An 18,542-nucleotide genomic window follows, 5' to 3' on the forward strand; every position below is an offset into this window, starting at 1 on the left:
CTAGAGGAGCTGGAAGCCCAGGAGTTTTCCTATTCTGTATTCTCTGGGGTCTTTCAGTAACAGTACTCTCTAGCCTCCTGGCATAGTAGGGGCCAAAAGGAGTGCAACAATCATTATGTGTTTGCGGAGTGCCCTACAGGGCAGTTTGACTTTGTCTAAGGCATTGCATATTGACACTTGATTAAGTTGTGCATTTTCAGCTAACCAGTTTCTAGCAGTGCTGACAATGTGCTGCAGCTCCTTCTGCACTTACCCTGTAATCCCGAATGCTACTGGAGCACTTGCCATTCGCAATGGTTGGTATGTTTTAGTAGAAGGGTTGTGTCTTTTTTATTCTTCTCCAGTGGCTAAGCCAGGCAATTCTGCCAGGGTTGTTATTTAGAAATCCTGGAGGACAATTGGTGTGGCAGGCACAAAGGCTGCACATTTTATGTAGTTCAGTGATTATTTCTCCAAATGATCTGGGAGGGTAAAAGCAGTTGGAGCAGGTGGAGATTTTCAGTGGGAAAATGACACTTGTGAAGAGTTGTAGCCCCTTTCCCCTCACACCAGTGTCCCTTTTAAAATCTCAGACTCCATGGCTGCATTTTCTTTAAAAGCCTTCAGGAGAAAAAATTATTACAGTGCTTGGTGTTTCCACTCAGATTGTAACTGCAGGCAGAAGGCTGCCGAAATTTTTTAGGCTTTTTCAAATAATCTGGTAACAACAAAGAATCTTTTAGGGACATTTGATTTTTTTCTCCTTTGATTTCATTTTCCTAATGCGTGTCGTACTCCAGTTCCTGTTGCTACTCAGCACTGCTAAATATTTATCTACTGCCAACAGTGTCCTAACCGTTGACGTGTGAGTCCGCTGTATTTTAAAAGTTGCATCCAGTTAATTAATCTTGCTTTAAGTTTGTGCTGTTACCCTGGGTTTTTTTTGGGTAAATTATAGGCTGTCAAGTTTCTCTTAGAAAGCCTTTGTTCAGAAGATGATTTTTATGATGACTGGTGTTCCTTTACAAGATGTTGGGCAGGGAAAATTAATCTAGGCAATGTTGTGAAAGTGATAGTTATGAAGAACATGTTATGAATATTTTGTTTCCTTTTAAAAAATATATCTTCCAATCCTATCCTGGAAACATTGTGAACATATTGTCTGCTTCAGTATGCGTGTGCACGGAATTGCAAAGAAAACGTTCATTCAGGCTGCCTTTACACATTTTAGAAACATAAGCTAGTATTATTTTTTGTCATTTTGAAAGCAGCTGTGCTGATGAGTGAGGATGGGAAGGCAACGAAATTGGAGCAGTTGAAGGGGACTTGGTTATTTAAGGGCATGAATGATGGCATTGGAACAGTTGCTAAGACAGGAAAGTCTTTGTGTGGAAGTGTCCTTGGAATAAGTGGCTAAACTGATGACCTTTTAGGTTGGCTCTGATAGGAAGGAGGCATTTGTCTCCTAGACCACATGCAGTCTGCCTAGGAAACACTTTTGCTTGTAATTATCTAATTTGGAGTGCCTGAAGAATTGATTGCTGCAGTCCAGCTTTTCTTCACCTCATTCACCTGACTTTTCTGTTTTTCTTCCAGGTGTTTAAATATTGCCTTTTGTTGACATTGCCAAAATGACCAAGTTAGGATTTCTTCGTTTGTCCTATGAAAAACAAGACACCCTCCTCAAGCTCCTCATTCTGTCAATGGCTGCTGTGCTATGTAAGTTTGAGCTTTTAAAACTCTCAAATAGGAGTGCATGGCATATGCCTAGTATTCCTGCATTCTTCTGGCTTAAGCTGCATGTTGGGCCCTGGATGCTTGGACCCCAAATTTCCTGCCTCTGAGCTAGATGCTTATCTGATGGCTGTATCATTTTCTAGTTGTTAAGCTTCTGTATCACAAACAATCTGCCTAAACAGCAAAGTAATAATTTTATTTGTGATAAGTGCACTGACTTGCCTTTCTTTTGTATTGTAGCTTTCTCTACCAGACTGTTCTCTGTCCTAAGATTTGAGAGTGTCATTCATGAATTTGATCCGTAAGTATCCCAGTTTCCTCTGTTAGTTTTCTTTGGTTTGTGAGATCAGTTGTCACACTGTGTTTAGGCATTGATTATATCTCCCTCCTGTAGTGCATTTAAGTGTAAAAAAAACAGAGCAGAATTATATTTGCATCAAAGGGGCTCAAAATGTTTCCGTGACTGTGAGTTGCTTCATGAGGAAATTGTAATAGGATTTGCCTCAGTGGTAGAGATAAAATCAGTTGTAGGCAATGTCACGTGTATCTTATAGAGCAGGGGTGGGGAACGTCAGGCCCGGGGGTCGTTTAAGGCCCGCAGAATCATTTGGTCTGGCCCTTTGTGGGTCCTGACAGATCTCTAGCTCAGAAGGATCTAAGACTGGTGATCCGTCCCCTCCCGCGGACAAGAATAGCCTCTATTCAAGGCAGATTTGAGTTTGTTTTGCTGAGAAAAGGAACCTTTTCCCCCCCTTGCAGAAGAGTAATTAGCTATGGAGCTGCTAGGACCGCCCAAGAAACTATGTTAAACCTTTCCCACCCAGGCCATCAAGAAACATATTCCCTCTGTACTACAAGAGGGCTGGGGGCAGAAGTGGCGACAATGGAAGGGTTAAAGGGGGCAGGGGTTAAAGGAGATATGGCCCGCGAATGATGTTATAAATATCCAAATGACCCTTGGCGGAAAAAAGGTTCCCCGCCTGTTATAGAGAATGGATCTAAGAACTTAAAGGATGAAAATATATTTGAAATAATAATTTCTGAAGTAACGCCCAAAGCTCCAAGGCCAACTTGAAATTCCATTCTTCAAAGAATGGCTTGAAAAATCAATGGGTTGCAGAAAAAGGCTACAGGGAGATGGGTGGTGCTTTCACTGGAGATAAGACTAAGAGGAGCTTCCATAAGGTAATGAACTCTTTAGCATGTGGCAGTATGTTGCAGAACAAGTCACTAGAAATGGAACAGAAGGTTGGATGCTTCTTGTTGCCTGCTATGAAGAATCGGTTGTTAGGGAAGTGCTTGTTTGTGCATTTGGAGTGTGTGTACTTGGATCCAACAAGGATTTTATTTCCTGAAAAAAAGAAAAATTGTTCAGCCATCAAGCTGTTGCTAATTTGTGTGTGAGACTTGGCAGAACATCTATGTAAGCACCTTAGCTGAAGGCCGAGATTGTAATATGAGGAGCAGTGAATGGTGTTTCTAATGCCCAGCTGGAAAGAACCTCAGTTTTCTGTTGATATTGCAGGTATTTTAATTACCGCACAACTCGCTTCCTGGCAGAAGAGGGTTTCTATAAATTCCACAACTGGTTTGATGACCGAGCATGGTACCCCCTGGGGAGGATCATCGGTGGAACTATCTACCCAGGTAAAAGCCAAGATGTGTCTTGAACATAGAAGCACAGAGGTTTTGTATTTAAGGCACAGGGTGATATAAGCATAGATTCTTTCATTCAGTCTTTTGACCTTCTTTCATTGCTCAATGAAGCTCTGTGGTTGAAAGCTACTTACATCCAAATGTCTCATCAATTTGCATCATGAAGATCAGCCACATGTGTGCCATTGAACCCATTCTGGCTTAGTTCCACATGACCTGCATAGCTGCTCAGTTTTGTTCACCTTAATAATAAACTTCTGCTGTTGGTTCCTCATTGCCAATGACATTTCTTTTATTTATTTTTGTCTCAGGCTTAATGATCACATCTGCAGCAATTTACCACGTTCTACACTTCTTCCATATTACAATTGACATCCGAAATGTTTGTGTGTTCCTGGCTCCCCTTTTTTCCTCTTTCACCACCATCGTAACCTATCATCTTACCAAAGAACTTAAGGTAAAAACAAGGTTGGAGTATAAGTTCTGGATTTAAAGCAGTGCTCTCCATTGCTTGATTTATTTGTTCATCACTGGAAAAGAGCTGAGGCTAAAATTACTGACTTCTGATTTTTGCTGTTTTGTCATCTATTGCTTTCTGCTTTAAGTAAGATTTATCTGGCAGTTCATTTATGCCTGCACCCTTAAATCCATCTACTGTGATGTTACTTTAATTCTGCGCCAAAAGAGTTCAGGACTTGCTTTGCTCAGTGTGGATCTTCTCATTACAATCATCCTTCTCGAGTTTCAAACCTAAAAAGCGATGTGAATGAAGAAAATAATTTCTGGTCTCTGCAGGTTTTTAAATAGGGTGGATCAGTGGTTTTTTTGAGGGGGGGCTGTGAAGCTTTCATGTATGTAGAAAGGCAGCCTGAACACTTAAGATTTTTAAGTGATTTACAGTTTTGCCATCATTGCTTTCATTGTGTCCTTGGATTCAAAAATGGAGCAGCAGATTTGTCACAGCAATTGTATTGATAAAGTTGTCATAGGAAGTTGCATGTACTTTGCATTCTAAGGTAAGGCATATTATAGATGCTGAAATATTAAAGTCATGCTCTTCCACTTTGATTGCTGGTCATAAGTTAGAAATAAAACACCTTTTATCTTGGAACTTCTCTCCATACTGGCTGCCTTTGTGACTTTAGTTTTAATCCCTTATGGGTATTCTTTCCCCTTGATTAGCATAATAATAGAACTAAAGAAAGCTTAGCGAGTTGATGACTCCTCTCTTGGCTGTAATAATGTTTAATCATTTAATATTTATGGGTATACGTGTTATAGATCTTGTTAATTACTAGAATGTTAGTATCTGTCTGTCTTTTCTCTCCTCCATCTAGGATGCTGGGGCAGGTCTCTTAGCTGCTGCAATGATTGCTGTGGTTCCAGGATATATCTCTCGGTCTGTTGCTGGGTCCTATGACAATGAAGGTGAGTGAATTTGAGAGTGCTCTGAGTGCTAACAACTACCCATTTCATGATGGAATTTTCCTTATATGGCCATCGGGACTAGAAATAACGCTTTCTATGTCTACCATGTAAGTGCTATATTGTAGAGATTACTCCCTTGCTGTACTCTTGTGTTCTTTGGCATCACAGGGAAAAATGCCAAGATCCAATACAGGAATTGGAACTTCTTCTTGATAAAATTGGCTGGTTCAGTCCTCTTAGAAATCTTGGATTTTGATCCAAAAGCGTTTGATTATTACCAGGAATAAAATATCTAGCAACATATGTATTTATTTTCAATGAAGATTGGATGCTCACAGTCCATCATGCCCCTAGATTAGCACATGTATTTCTTGTACTAAGCTTCTGTACTGCTTTATCACTGTGATAAAATTTTTGGAGTGGTTCACTGGCACAGTGTTTTTACGTTAAATCAAATAAGAACCTAGTAAGACAATAGAATCATAAAACCAGCAATATATATAACGATAAATGTAACCTAGATTTGTAGAATCATAAAAACAGTCAATAGAGTCTTATCCAGGGGACTGCTGAGAGAGAGTGTTCTTCATCTGCCCGATGGTGGACAAATGAATGTAGAGAGGGAGAGAATTCCACTGTGTTAAGGCAGCCACTGAAAAGGACTTCTTGGCAGATGCCAATCTTACATCCACACAGGGGAAGTAACTTGAACAAAAGGTCTAATCTGCAAATCTTAAGAAATCAGGAGGGTTCTTGTTGGAGTAAAAATTCCTCTGGATGGTTACCCCAATAGCTTACTTTTGTAAAAGTGAAGACTGCACCTTGCGCTGTATCTGAAAATAGGTAACCAAGGAAATTCATGGAGCATTAATGTAATGTGCTCCCTCATGTACATGCCTGATTGTAAACAAACTGCATTATTTTTAGATCATTTGAAGTTTCTTCATGGTCTTCATGGGCAGATGCATGTAGAGTGGGTGTGTTGCATAGTCTAATGTAGCAGTCTCCCAAGGCAGCAATCACAGCAGTGTAATTTTGATCCAGTAGCAGGCACTGCTGGTAGATCAGTCTAAGCTGATAAAAGGTACTCGTGATCACAGCTAATACCTGATACTCCAGAAGCAAAGCTGGATCCAAGAAAGCTTGCATACTGTGATCTGATCTTTCAAGGAAAGTGTAACTTCCTCCAAGAGAGGCATTTTAATTAACAGGCTTACTGAACTTCCTACCAACTACATGAATTACAAAGTAGCTGCATTATCTTTATGCTCAGTTAAGTTTAATAATTTGGTCACATTTTAAATAATGATATGATTTTCGGTGCAATATAGTGAAAAACTGTTACTTAAAAGTATAAACCAAACTATCAGGGAGAACCCAAACAGCTCTGCTTAGTCAGACATGTCTTACTCTGTTAGAAGTTTTGTAGATGATAGATTAGTGCAGTTGTACATTTCGTTTGGAATAATCCTTCAAGTTTGACTTCTGTGCTTGGTTAATTTGCAGGTATTGCCATATTCTGTATGCTTCTGACTTACTACATGTGGATCAAAGCAGTGAAGACAGGCTCCATTTATTGGGCAGCCATGTGCGCTCTTGCCTATTTCTACATGGTGAGTGAAAGTTTTCAATAATATTCTGAGTTTCTTGAAGAGTTTGTCAGCTGCTTCTGGCCTGGTGTTGCTGTGGGATGAAGAAAAAGGGCCAGGGTAGGTTACGTGCAGCCTGAGTAAAACATGTCATACACTCCTAGAACCAGTGTGGGTTGGCTGAGCTCATGGTTTCCACCTTCCTCAAATTATCCAGTTTTATAAATGGGCTGGAGATTATTTATAGGAACTCTCAGCATATTTATAGTTCTTTGCTTGTTTCTTGTGCGGGTACCTTGACTTGTGAACCAGTAAATTCCTTTGTTCGAATCTCTTCTCAACCACAGACTTATTAGACAAGCCATCTAGCTTGATCAGTTATGACTGGCCAAGAAAGAGATCTTGGGGTAATGGTGGATAGCTCAGTGAAAAGGTGGAGTCCATATGTGTCTGTGCTGAAAGGCACAGGGATGATTCTTAAGAAAGGCGTTGGAAATAAAAACATCTGGTGTTGTAATGCCCTTGTATAGATCTATGGTGTAACCACTTCTGGAATGCAGTTTTAATCGTTCCATCTCAAAAAGAGCATCATAGAGTTGGAAAATATGCAGAAAACAGCACCCAAATTTATCAAGGGGCAGGTGCACTTTTTCTGTAGGGAAAGGCAGTTCAGAACCAAGGAAACATGATACAGGTTTATAAAATAGTGCGTGGTGTAGACCTTACCTTGATAGCCCGATCTTGTCAGATCTCAGAAGTTAAGCAGGGTTGGCCCTGGCTAATATTTTAATGGGAGGCCGCCAAGGAACATCAGGGTTGCCACACAGAGGCAGGCAATGGCAAACCACCTCTGAATGTCTTTTGCCTTGAAAACACTGCAGGGTTGCTATATGTTGGTTGTGACTTGATGACAAAAAAAAAAAGAGAAAATCTGATGGGCAGTAAACTCAGGGCAGGCAAAAGGAAGTATTTCATACAATGTGTAGTTGGATTGTGGAGCTCACAGCCACAGAATATACTCATGGCTAGTAAGAGGTGGCCTTAGAAGAAAGTTAGAAAGTTCATGGAGAGCAGGTCAGTCAGTGGCTGTTAGCCATGGGCTCTAAGTGGAGCTTTGCGGTCTGGAAGCGGTACATCTCTGAACAAATACTGGGAGGCAGTGAAGTACGTGCTCTGCCCTGCTTCTGGGCATTCTTGAAGCATCTGTTTGGCTATGGTGAGGAACAAGATGCTGGGCGAGGTGGACTATAGATCTGATCCAGTAGTGGTCTTAGGTTGGCCTCAGTGCTCCTTCTGTAATAGCCCGTGCAAGTTTTTTTTCGCCGCTCATTTAGCATCATTTGGTTGTTCCTTAGCAAGTGCTCAAATTGTATGCTTAAGATAGTGCCTATTTTAGTATGGAAGGCAACAGGATGTTCTGCACTTCTGAGGTTAAAAAATTGTGTTGGTTTGCTGAACACTGTTCTGTTGGTCATTGCTATAATTCTGTGACCTTTCATATATCTAGAAGTATGATCACTTGGGCCCCTCTTATCTCTTTTTTTTCGCCCCCAGGTCTCTTCGTGGGGTGGCTATGTGTTTTTGATTAACCTCATCCCTCTCCACGTCCTGGTGCTGATGCTGACTGGTCGGTTCTCCCATCGGATATATGTGGCTTACTGCACAGTATATTGTTTAGGAACTATCTTATCAATGCAGATCTCTTTTGTTGGCTTCCAGGTGAGGGGAAATAATTGACATTGACTTTGTGCAAGTAATTTCCCTAGCATCTTCATGAAGGGGGAAAGGTCAGGTGATGTGTTTGGGTCTGCCATCAGATATCGTTTTCTGTTCAATAGAGGGGTATTACTGGGCGATAACTCTTTCATAAAGTACATCTCTTCCCGAAGCACCATAATTCCTGTAATATTTTCCCTTTTTCCTGGCCACAGAACTGCTCGTTCTTTCTGGGCTTTGTCGTGAGTCTGGACTGTGAACCATGGTGTGATTAATTCTGTTGCACTAGAGTAGGAAGTTGTGGGAAAGGAGGAAAGGACATCAGATAGGCAGCAGGCAAGAATTGATTCCCTGAACTGGATAGCCCAGGCTACCTCGATCTTTTCAGAACTTGGAAGCTAAGCAGGATTGGTCCTGGTTAGTATTTGAATGGGAGACCTCCAAGGAATACCAGGGTTGTGACATGGAGGCAGGCAATTGCAAACCACCTCTGAATGTCTCTTGCCTTGAAAACCCTATGGGGTTGCCATAACTTTTCACCATCAGGAATAGATTGGTATAGTGGGTTAACCTTTATCTACCTGCGTGGTGAGAGCCAGTGTGGAGTAGTGGTTAGGAGCTGTGGACTGTAATCTGGAGAACCGGGTTTGATTTCCCGCTCCTCCACATGAACGGCAGACTCTAATCTGGAGAACCAGAATAGATTCCCTACTCCTCCACATGCATCCTATTGGAAGACCTTGGGCTAGTCACAGTTCTCTCTGAACTCTCTCCGCCCCATCTACTTCATAGGGGGTCTGTTGGGGGAGGGGGAGGGAAGGTGATTGTAAGCCGATTTGATTCTTCCTTAAATGGTAGAGAAAGTCGGCATATAAAAACCAACTCTTCTGCTGCTGCCGTCCTTGAGCTCAGCCCAGCTGCTTAATGATAGGTTTTCTGTGGCAGGGGCTGAAGGCATGGCTCATGATGGCTGTGTGAGGCTGTTGGCAAAATATAAACCGTTTTAGTGTTGCCAAACACATCTTAACTGGGCCTTTTCATTTTTTCCCCCACAACAGCCTGTCCTATCTTCTGAACACATGGCTGCGCTGGGTGTCTTTGGCTTGTGTCAGATCCATGCCTTTGTGGATTACCTGCGCAGCAAGCTCAACCCTCAGCAGTTTGAGATTCTCTTCAGGAGTGTGATCTCCCTGGTTGGGTTTGTCCTTCTAACGATAGGAGCTGTGCTGATGCTGACAGGTGGGGTGATCTTGTTGCTGCTAAAATACATGCTGACTTCAACCATTCCTCTGTGCTTTTAACAGGAATGTTGGACTAGATAACAGTTTTCCTCTTAATAGGAGGAGTTTCTCAATTTTAGGAATATCAGTTTGATAAATGTTGCATTAAGCTACATCTGCATAAATTGAATTCTTTTCAGATTAAGGAAGTGAAGTCCTAAAGATGCTTTGACAGATGGCTATCTATTAGCTTCACAATTTCTTGGTGCTATTATGACAGCCTTTAATGATTCCCTCACTATGGGAAAGTGAAAAAGTGACTGTTGGATACAAACTGAACGTTTGCCATTTTTGAGAAAAATAAAGGCTAGCTGGGCTACATCACTATTTGTCTGTTTTCTACTGAACCTCTAAATGTTTGGGAACACTAAGCATGATTTGAAATGGTTTAAGTTTTAGAGATATTCATCTCCTATAATAAAACTGTGCTCAATTGCCTGTGTGTAAATGTGGATCTCCCTGTCTCTGCCAGGAAAAATTTCTCCATGGACTGGCCGCTTCTACTCGCTGCTGGATCCTTCCTATGCAAAGAACAATATCCCCATCATTGCTTCAGTCTCTGAGCACCAGCCTACCACATGGTCCTCTTACTACTTTGACCTGCAGCTTCTCGTTTTCATGTTCCCAGGTGAGTATAGCATAGATATTTAATAAATGTTTTTTTTTGTATTTTCTGTCTTCTCAATAGCCAATCTTTTTAAAGAATAGCAGGAGCCGACTGACTTTTTAGAAGATAAGTGGTCTCTTCGTACAAGACCGATTCACAAGGAAATATTATAAGAGGAGAGTTAATTGATAGAAACAGTGTTTAAGAGCTTGCTGTGAAGAGAGAGTTGGGCATGAATCTAAGCACAGAGCTGGTTAGAAGTTGCCAGTACTTGGAAAAATTGAGAATCTGATTTTGCAATTCTACTAGTTCCTAATGTCTGTCTTCCATACACACCTGTTTAATAGAATGTACTCTGCTGCCTTGTGTCTTCCTTTCTGCCTGTGTAGGAATAATGGGGCGGACAACTGACTTATCTCTCCCTCTCTTACAGTTGGTCTGTATTACTGTTTCAGTAACCTGTCTGATGCCCGCATTTTTATCATCATGTATGGTGTGACCAGCATGTACTTTTCTGCAGTGATGGTGAGGACTGAATGTAGACTCACCTGGGGATTTGCCAGTTTTGGGAGTGGGTCAGCAATGGAAACTACCCGAATTCTAGTTCTCATTTTTACTTGCTTCAGCAACCTCTAACTTGGTGAGACCTTCATATAGCAGGGGCTTGTATGAATACGTCAGTTCAAAAATAAACATGCCTCCATTTTAATCCTGCCTTCTCATGCTAAGGGAGCATCACCCAGGAGGAAAGAATAGTGTCATCTTATGGCGAAGGGGGCTGGTGGCTGCTACTCCAAGCACCGCCCTTTTAATTTCCATTCCGTTTAATTGAGCATCGATTTGTGGCTAAGTTGGAGACTCCACAGTGAAAATGAAGAAGGCTCAACTTCCTCATTTCGGAGAAATGTTTAATTCTTCTATGGCCCCTCCAGTTTTTGTTTTTGTTTATGTATTGGGCTGCTGCCTTTACAGGTTCGTCTGATGCTGGTACTGGCTCCAGTAATGTGCATTCTGTCTGGCATTGGAGTCTCCCAAGTGCTGACCACTTACATGAAGAACCTGGATATCAGCCGACCAGATAAGAAAACAAAAAAGCAGCAGGATTCTACTTATCCCATCAAAAATGAAGTGAGCTGCTTTAAAGTGAGGGAGGGGCAAGGTTCTCCTCTAGGAGGAATACAACAAACTAAAAGAGTATTTTGGGAATTACAGGAGGGTAGGCTTTACTGAATACCTTTTGTTCTGTTTATCAGTTGGGTAGCTTCCGGATACTTCTTGAAGACTTTCCTTCTAAAGGATGATGATGTTGGTTGCTTTCACAATTTCAGCATCCATATATTTTGATAGCCCCTGTTGATTCCCTAGGTGGCCAGCGGCATGATCCTCGTCATGGCTTTCTTCTTGATCACCTACACTTTCCATTCAACTTGGGTGACCAGCGAAGCCTACTCTTCCCCCTCCATAGTACTGTCTGCTCGTGGTGGTGATGGTAGCAGAATCATCTTTGATGACTTCAGGGAGGCTTATTACTGGCTTCGTCACAATACCCCAGAGGTAAAGCTCTTCAGAGTATTCAGTTTTTGGAGCAGTGAAAAAGCTCAAATGCTATTAACCTTGATGGAGCATGTATGTTTCCAGCCTTCACGTTGGTCAAAGCTTATACACCATGAATACCCTCTTAAATTTACTCCAAGGACATGAGTGTATGTTACTTTTAGGAAGCAGTAGGTGAACATCTGCATGGACTTTCACCTAATGGTTAAATCTATTGTAAACTCATAGTGCCATTGTCTAAAGGGGTGATTCCTGATTGTTGAATTTTGTTTTAACATCCTTCACTCTGCCTGCTATGTAACTTGGTCTGAATGTGCAGTGCCCATAACATAATTCATTGAACTTCATCATGGAGGAAAAAACACTTCCTTGCTTTCAGCACCACATCTGACATGTTTTTTCTAATTTTTTTAAATGAAAAAAACAACAACATTTTGTACTTCTAGATAACTTATTACCATGCATATTAGGTCTTCAATAATGACAAATTCACTATGCCTGAGAACACCTGTGCAAAACTGTTGCATATAGTGGTACTATGAGGTTCTTATGATGTTGGTTTTAATGCACTGGCTGCCAGCATTCCTGTGATACTGACACAGAATTTTTTTTTTTCTAGTCACTGTATTTTCCTTACTTTCACAAATTAAGTCAAATTAGTATGTTTGTTCACTAGAAGTATGATGTGTTCATTTGCATCTTTGTGTTTTGATTTCAGGATGCAAAAGTTATGTCTTGGTGGGATTATGGATATCAAATAACGGCCATGGCAAACAGAACCATTCTTGTGGACAACAACACTTGGAATAATACTCACATTTCCCGAGTTGGTCAGGTAGGTGTAGAGATGTGAAGAAAAAATTGGAAAAATTTAGAGAGAGAAATCTCCCCCAGGACCTTTTTTTCCATTTTTCCATTGGAATTGAGACATTTTTGTGAGCACTGAGGGGAAAAAAACTTCCTATGAAATGTTTTCCCTTCTAGAATGAACAAAATACTTCTTGAGGCTAGGTTTATCATTCTCAAAATACGTACCATGAGAAAAATTTGAAAAAAAATTCCAATGGAAAAATTGGGAGATTTTTGGGGAGCACTGACAAAAAAACCCTCCTATAAATCATTTTCACATTTCACTCATTCCATATTTATTTATTTATACACTGCCTTTTCCCCTAATGGGGACCCAAAGCGGCTTACATAATTCTCCTCTCCTCCATTTTATCCTCACAACAACCCTGTAAGGTAGGTTAGGTTGAGAAATTGTGACTGGCCCAAGGTCAGCCAATGAGCTTCCATGGCACAAGTGGGGATTGGAACCTCAGACTCCGAGATCCTAGTCAGACACTCTCGTAACCACTACAGCACAATGAAAATGCTGAGAACTTTCTCGAGTTCAGTGTTCTCAGTGTTATCAAGTTTAATTTAATGTCCAAATATGCTGGTAGTCCTACCTATTGGGACTGTGTTTTTGTCCAAATAGTGCACTCCCTTTTAGTACAAAACTTCGTTTCTACTTACATCTTTTATTTCCCTCCCTTACCTTTCACATACCAAAAATTAAGCTCCATGTGCTAGGGGTAGCATAGGGTGCAGTGGTCTGCAACTCTTTCTCAAGTATTGGGTACCCTTGCAATTTTTCCTGTTGGAAATGAAAGCGATTATACTTTCATATTCGGTAAATATGCAGAATATGTTAAGTTATAAATGATGCCTTTTATGTTGTTAAATTGATACAATATGTTTAGGTTTGATAGGAAAGTGAGGGTTGCATATATTTCAGTTTTCCCTAAAACTTCTGGTGTTTCTTACTTTGGAAAAAAAAAAGGGGGGTGTTTCGTGACTTCAAAATTTCTGGATTGTTACATCTCTAGGTAGGTTCTGCTGCTCAATGAGTCCTAGTTTTTCTTTGTAGTAGTCCCAAAAAGTTGTGGCGATAAGCTATGGGATTTCTTAATTCCTATAATGAATGAAAGGTCTAGTTCCCTCACTTTGAGTAAGTCATCATTCAGAGCAGGCATGATAATTGACATATTGTGAATTTATACACTGCTGTTCTGCTTTCATTTTCAGGCCATGGCATCCACAGAAGAGCGAGCGTATGAGATTATGAGGGAGCTAGATGTCAGTTATGTGCTGGTAATATTTGGAGGCCTCACTGGATATTCATCAGATGGTAATCTTGTGCTTCCATGTATACAAATTTTATACCTTCTGAACAATTGTATAACTTCAGTGACTTACAAATATTCCCTGTTTTGGAGTAAGGCACAAATACATAATTTGCATGTACTAACCCAACGTAGATACTAAAATACCTCTTTTATACATAAATGCAATGAGCCCAGCAGTGTCCTTGGTAACCAGAATTTAGGAATGTAGGATATCCCCCACCCCCGCCCCCGGTTCCCGAAGCGTGGTGAGTTTGCCAACTGGGTCTTAATGTTTCCACATCTTACAAGCCCTCTGATGGCCAGAGTTAAATTCTCACTGTATTCTGCTCTAATAGGTTGGCCATTTGGAGTAAGCTCTTGTTCACATTGCTTTTATTTTCCCACAGATATCAACAAATTTCTGTGGATGGTGCGAATTGGTGGGAGCACGGACACTGGCAAGCACATAAAGGAGCATGATTACTACACACCAACAGGAGAGTTCCGTGTGGATAGGGAAGGTTCTCCTGTGCTACTCAATTGCCTTATGTACAAAATGTGCTACTACCGCTTCGGACAGGTCTACACAGAAGCGAGTAAGTGAAAATGGCTAAAGTGTTGTCTTGGGAGTTGGATTTTGGGATTGAATCCTTGGTTTTCTATGTATCTTTGGTCTTCTGCCGAGCTCACAATCGCCATTCAGGGTTTAGCATAACTGGGTTTCATCCATCCTTTACTACCATAACATTGACATTGCTGTGCATTGGTGAAAGGCTGGCTAGAAAAAAAATAGACAATGTAAGATATGCAAAAAATTAAGTTAATATGGGGTGGTGGAGGGCACCAGGCACTGGCAGAAGCTGCTGTTAGCTGCCACTTTTTCTCCTGTTTCTAGAACGTCCTCCAGGCTATGACCGAGTAAGAAATGCTGAGATTGGTAACAAAGACTTTGAGCTCGATGTACTGGAAGAGGCATACACCACAGAACATTGGCTGGTCCGAATATACAAGGTAAACAAGATCTGACTTGGATCACCTGCTAAAGGGGAGGAAATGTGAAGGCAACTGTGTGACAGGCATTTTCTACAAGCAGCTACTGTACAATACCTTCCCTGTTTTTTTATGCCAGGCGGAAGTCCAAGAATGTCCTCGCTATTAACAAAAGCTGCATATTTGAATTGGGCTGGACAAACACTTGTCAGGGATGCTCTAGGCTGATCCTGCATTAAGCAGGGGGTTGGACTAGATGGCCTGTATGGTTCCTTCCAACTTTATGATTCTATGCAGCAAAAAAGTGCACAGTTCCCTGCACAAGTTAGGCTGTAGGAGAACATGGAAGATTGTTGATTGTCAGTTACAAGATGCACTTCTGCCTTTATTTGTGGATATTGAAACATCTGAGAGTCCAGCCCTAGGTAGCTAAGTGTGCCTAAGACAGTTGAAACCAGAGGACTTATTTGTGCCCAGCTATGCAGAAGATTGGCGGTGAATTGAAAGATCAAGCGGCAGAGCATGAAAAGGAAAGTGGAAGGCAGGGGTTTAATAAACATTTGAGTAAAAATATAATTCTTAGTACTACCAGCTAACTTATTTGGTAAGACTGGGAAAAAACTTTGGGTGTTAACTTCACTACTTGCTATACCTATTTGAGTTCCCTTTTTGCCAGCTGAGGTTAGCTGGTAAGGGCAACATTGGGGAAACAATAAGAACATGTTAAATTAACAGATTTCTCAACAAAGTGTAACAGAACTGAAAGCAAGGTAGTAATTGCAGCTAATGATCACAGGAGATCTTTATTTGTATTAGCTCAGGAACCTTTCCCCCAATAATATTGAACTGCAGAAAGCTGAAAAATGCAATTTTGTTTCAACAGGTAAAGGACTTGGATAATCGAGGATTGTCAAGAACGTAATTTGCTTTCTGCTGTACCAGAACGAGCACTGACCGAGCCTTTGCCTGTGAAGCAGAAGGGTTTTTTTTAAATACTGTTTGCCAGTAAGGAGTTGGGGATTCAATTGCCCAAGAAGTCCTGTCCTCATGCAATTTGTCTGTATTAGAGGGAATGATTTTTTTTATAAATATGAACCGGATACCAAATCAGAATTAGTACCTTTTATGATGGGGTGATTAAAAAAAAGGGTATGTACAAGTGTGTGTTCTTCATTAACTCTTTTCACATGATTTCTAACAGTAGTAGTCTGACTATCTGCAGTTTAAAGAAAGGGAGGGTCTGTCAACAGTTGAGCCCCTCATTTTCCATCTCCTTTACTCGCCTACATTTGTCCATCTGCGTATATTGCCAGGGCTCTGGTTTTTCCAGTTTTGTACTTCATGAAATATTTTTTTGCTGTACCAAGAAGCAGACTTCCCTGCGCTTGCCTACGTTGAAGACATGGCCATCCAACGAATGAATTAATGTACTTCATTTATACTCTGCCTTTCACCCTGAATAGGGACCAAAAAGCAGCTTTTTGTTCTCTCTTCCATTTTATCCTCACAACAACCCTGTCGGGGTAGGTTGGGTAGTGTGTGTGACTGGCCCAAGGTCACCCAAATAAAACAGAAGCCCAGTAGCACCTTAAAGAATACCAACATTTAATCAAATGTGAGTTTTCGTGTGCCAGAGTTCAATTCTTCAGATATGAGGAGAACCTGCTTAAGGGGGAAGATTATTGTTGGGGTTTGGAGTTAAGGCAGAGAGTGAATTCTGTCATGAATCTTTCAAGTGTAAATCCGGGGGTTGGGGGCCGTGGAGAAGACATAGAAAGGAAAGGTTAGTGTGAATCCAGTCATACACTTGGAAGATTTGTCTGAAACAGAATAGCAGTTACAAGTAACGTGCAATGACAAAGGTAAGAGGTTCGAATAGATGAGCAAGGTGATAAGTTTAAGTGAAAATTTAACAGTCATTGGTATGTAATTATAATCTGGACTAAAACTGCAGACCAGTATTTGTAAATATCCACTTATCACCTTGCTTATCTGTTTAATCCTCTGTCATCTGCTGTTTCAGATGCACAGAGCTCTCACTTGGAAGTTTTATAACTAACTGTGAAGTTAAGGCTAGACCAACTTTTTATGGTAGAAGAAAAAAAGACTTCTTCACCTCCAATATCTTTTGTATAAGGGGCCTGATGCTCTGTGGGTATAAAATATCATAACTAAATGTCCTGCATATTAAAATCTTGTTTTATTCTAAACCTAAAAGTATGATACAGAACAGGATTCCATGTTTACAAATTTATACGTGTCAAGACAAAAGTGATGACTACTGGGGAATTGCTCAGCAATACGGTTGACAATGAAGAAATTGAAATTTCAAGGTTTCCTGTCTTTTGGCTCCATCAACCAAAAGGGAGACTGCAGCCAAGAAATCAGAAGGAGATTGAGACTGGAAAGGGCAGCTGTGAAGGAGCTAGAAAAGATTTTCAAGTGTAAAAATGTGTCGCTCAGATAGCACTGAGAAAGAAAATGGTAAATTAATTGAGGATTCTAAATGCTCTGCAACAATGAACAGCTTTAGCCTTTCACTAATACGGCCAAGAAAAGTTTCCCTGCGGAGGAAATTCTGCAGTTCTGACATTTCTGTAGGAACAACTTTTTTTCTTTTATTCATTAAATCGCTGATGAGCGTGGTACACAGAAGGGACTGAAGCGAATCCTAATATGCAGGAGGTTCTTGTGGAAGTAGATGGTCCTTTTAATGTCCTGGTAGCAGACTGGTAGCCCTTTAATGTCAAAACCAATGACTGCAAACAAACTGGCAGTCAAGGAAGTTGTCTTAGTGGCATGATGATTAGGTCATTCCATTGTGTGCCAGTTTTTTCCAGACACTTCAAGGGCAGCACATATTAAAAAGTAAAGGTAAAGGTCCCCTGTGCAAGCACCAGGTCATTCCTGACACATGGGGTGACATTACATACCGATGTTTACTAGGGAGAGTTTGTTTACGGGGTGGTTTGCCAGTGCCTTCCCCAGTAATCTTCCCTTTACCCCCAGCAAGCTGGGTACTCACATATTATGCTGTAATAATGTAGGTATGAATGACAAGGAAAGGATGCTGTTGAGTGCTGCGGCCATCTGGTCGATATCCAACCTGGGTTTTATAGTGGATTATATATGCCGTAGGGCTTATTCCCAAGAAATGGAAGCCTGATCCAGTGTGTGTGTGTTAAGTGCCGTCAAGTCGCTTCCGACTCATGGCAACCCTATGAATGAAAGTCCTCCAAAATGTCCTAACTTTGACAGCCTTGTTCAGATCTTGCAAATTGAAGGCTGTGGCTTCCTTTATTGAGTCAATCCACCTCTTGTTGGGTCTTCCTCTTTTCCTGCTGCCCTCAACTTTTCCTAGCATGACTGTCTTTTCCAGTGACTCTTGTCGTTTCATGATGTGACCAAAATACGATAGCCTCAGTTTAGTCATTTTAGCTTCTAGAGTCAGTTCAGGCTTGATTTGATCTGTAACCCACTGATTTGTTTTTTTGGCAGTCCACGGAATCCGTAACACTCTCCTCCAACACCACATTTCAAAGGAATCTATTTTCTTCCTTTCAGCTTTCTTCACTGTCCAGCTTTCACACCCATATATAGTAATAGGGAATACGATGGCATGAATTAATCTAGTTTTGGTGGCCAGTGACACATCCTTACACTTCAAAATCTTTTCTAGCTCCTTCAAGGCTGCCCTTCCCAGTCTCAATCTCCTTCTGATTTCTTGGCTGCAGTCTCCCTTTTGGTTGATGGTGGAGCCAAGGAATAGAACGTCTTGAACAATTTCAATTTCCTCATTGTCAACCTTAAAGCTGTGTAATTCTCCTGTAGTCATTACTTTTGTTTTCTTGATGTT

General features: G+C 41.0%; 1 protein-coding gene across 1 annotated transcript; it reads left to right on the top strand.

Annotated features, from left to right (window-relative positions):
* The first annotated feature begins 1,570 nt into the window (after positions 1–1,570).
* On the top strand, positions 1,571–15,699 carry STT3A (STT3 oligosaccharyltransferase complex catalytic subunit A). The gene is made up of 17 exons (XM_056861016.1): positions 1,571–1,698; positions 1,957–2,017; positions 3,242–3,363; positions 3,684–3,829; positions 4,710–4,800; positions 6,307–6,413; positions 7,944–8,108; positions 9,164–9,344; positions 9,858–10,013; positions 10,426–10,517; positions 10,965–11,120; positions 11,358–11,546; positions 12,265–12,381; positions 13,617–13,719; positions 14,104–14,292; positions 14,592–14,707; positions 15,570–15,699. The coding sequence occupies exons 1-17, from the start codon at positions 1,611–1,613 to the stop codon at positions 15,606–15,608; spliced, it is 2,118 nt and encodes a 705-aa protein (XP_056716994.1). The 5' UTR covers positions 1,571–1,610; the 3' UTR covers positions 15,609–15,699.
* The last annotated feature ends 2,843 nt before the right edge of the window (positions 15,700–18,542 follow it).

This window comes from Euleptes europaea, chromosome 14, assembly GCF_029931775.1.
Source record: "Euleptes europaea isolate rEulEur1 chromosome 14, rEulEur1.hap1, whole genome shotgun sequence".
NCBI classification, from domain to species: Eukaryota; Metazoa; Chordata; class Lepidosauria; order Squamata; family Sphaerodactylidae; genus Euleptes; species Euleptes europaea.

Coding starts and splice junctions, on each gene's coding strand:
- STT3A (XM_056861016.1), top strand. CDS start 1,611: ATGACCAAGTTAGGATTTCTTCGTTTGTCCTATGAAAAACAAGACACC. Junction 11,121..11,357: donor CTTATCCCATCAAAAATGAA/GTGAGCTGCTTT, acceptor TTGATTCCCTAG/GTGGCCAGCGGCATGATCCT. Junction 11,547..12,264: donor TTCGTCACAATACCCCAGAG/GTAAAGCTCTTC, acceptor TTTTGATTTCAG/GATGCAAAAGTTATGTCTTG.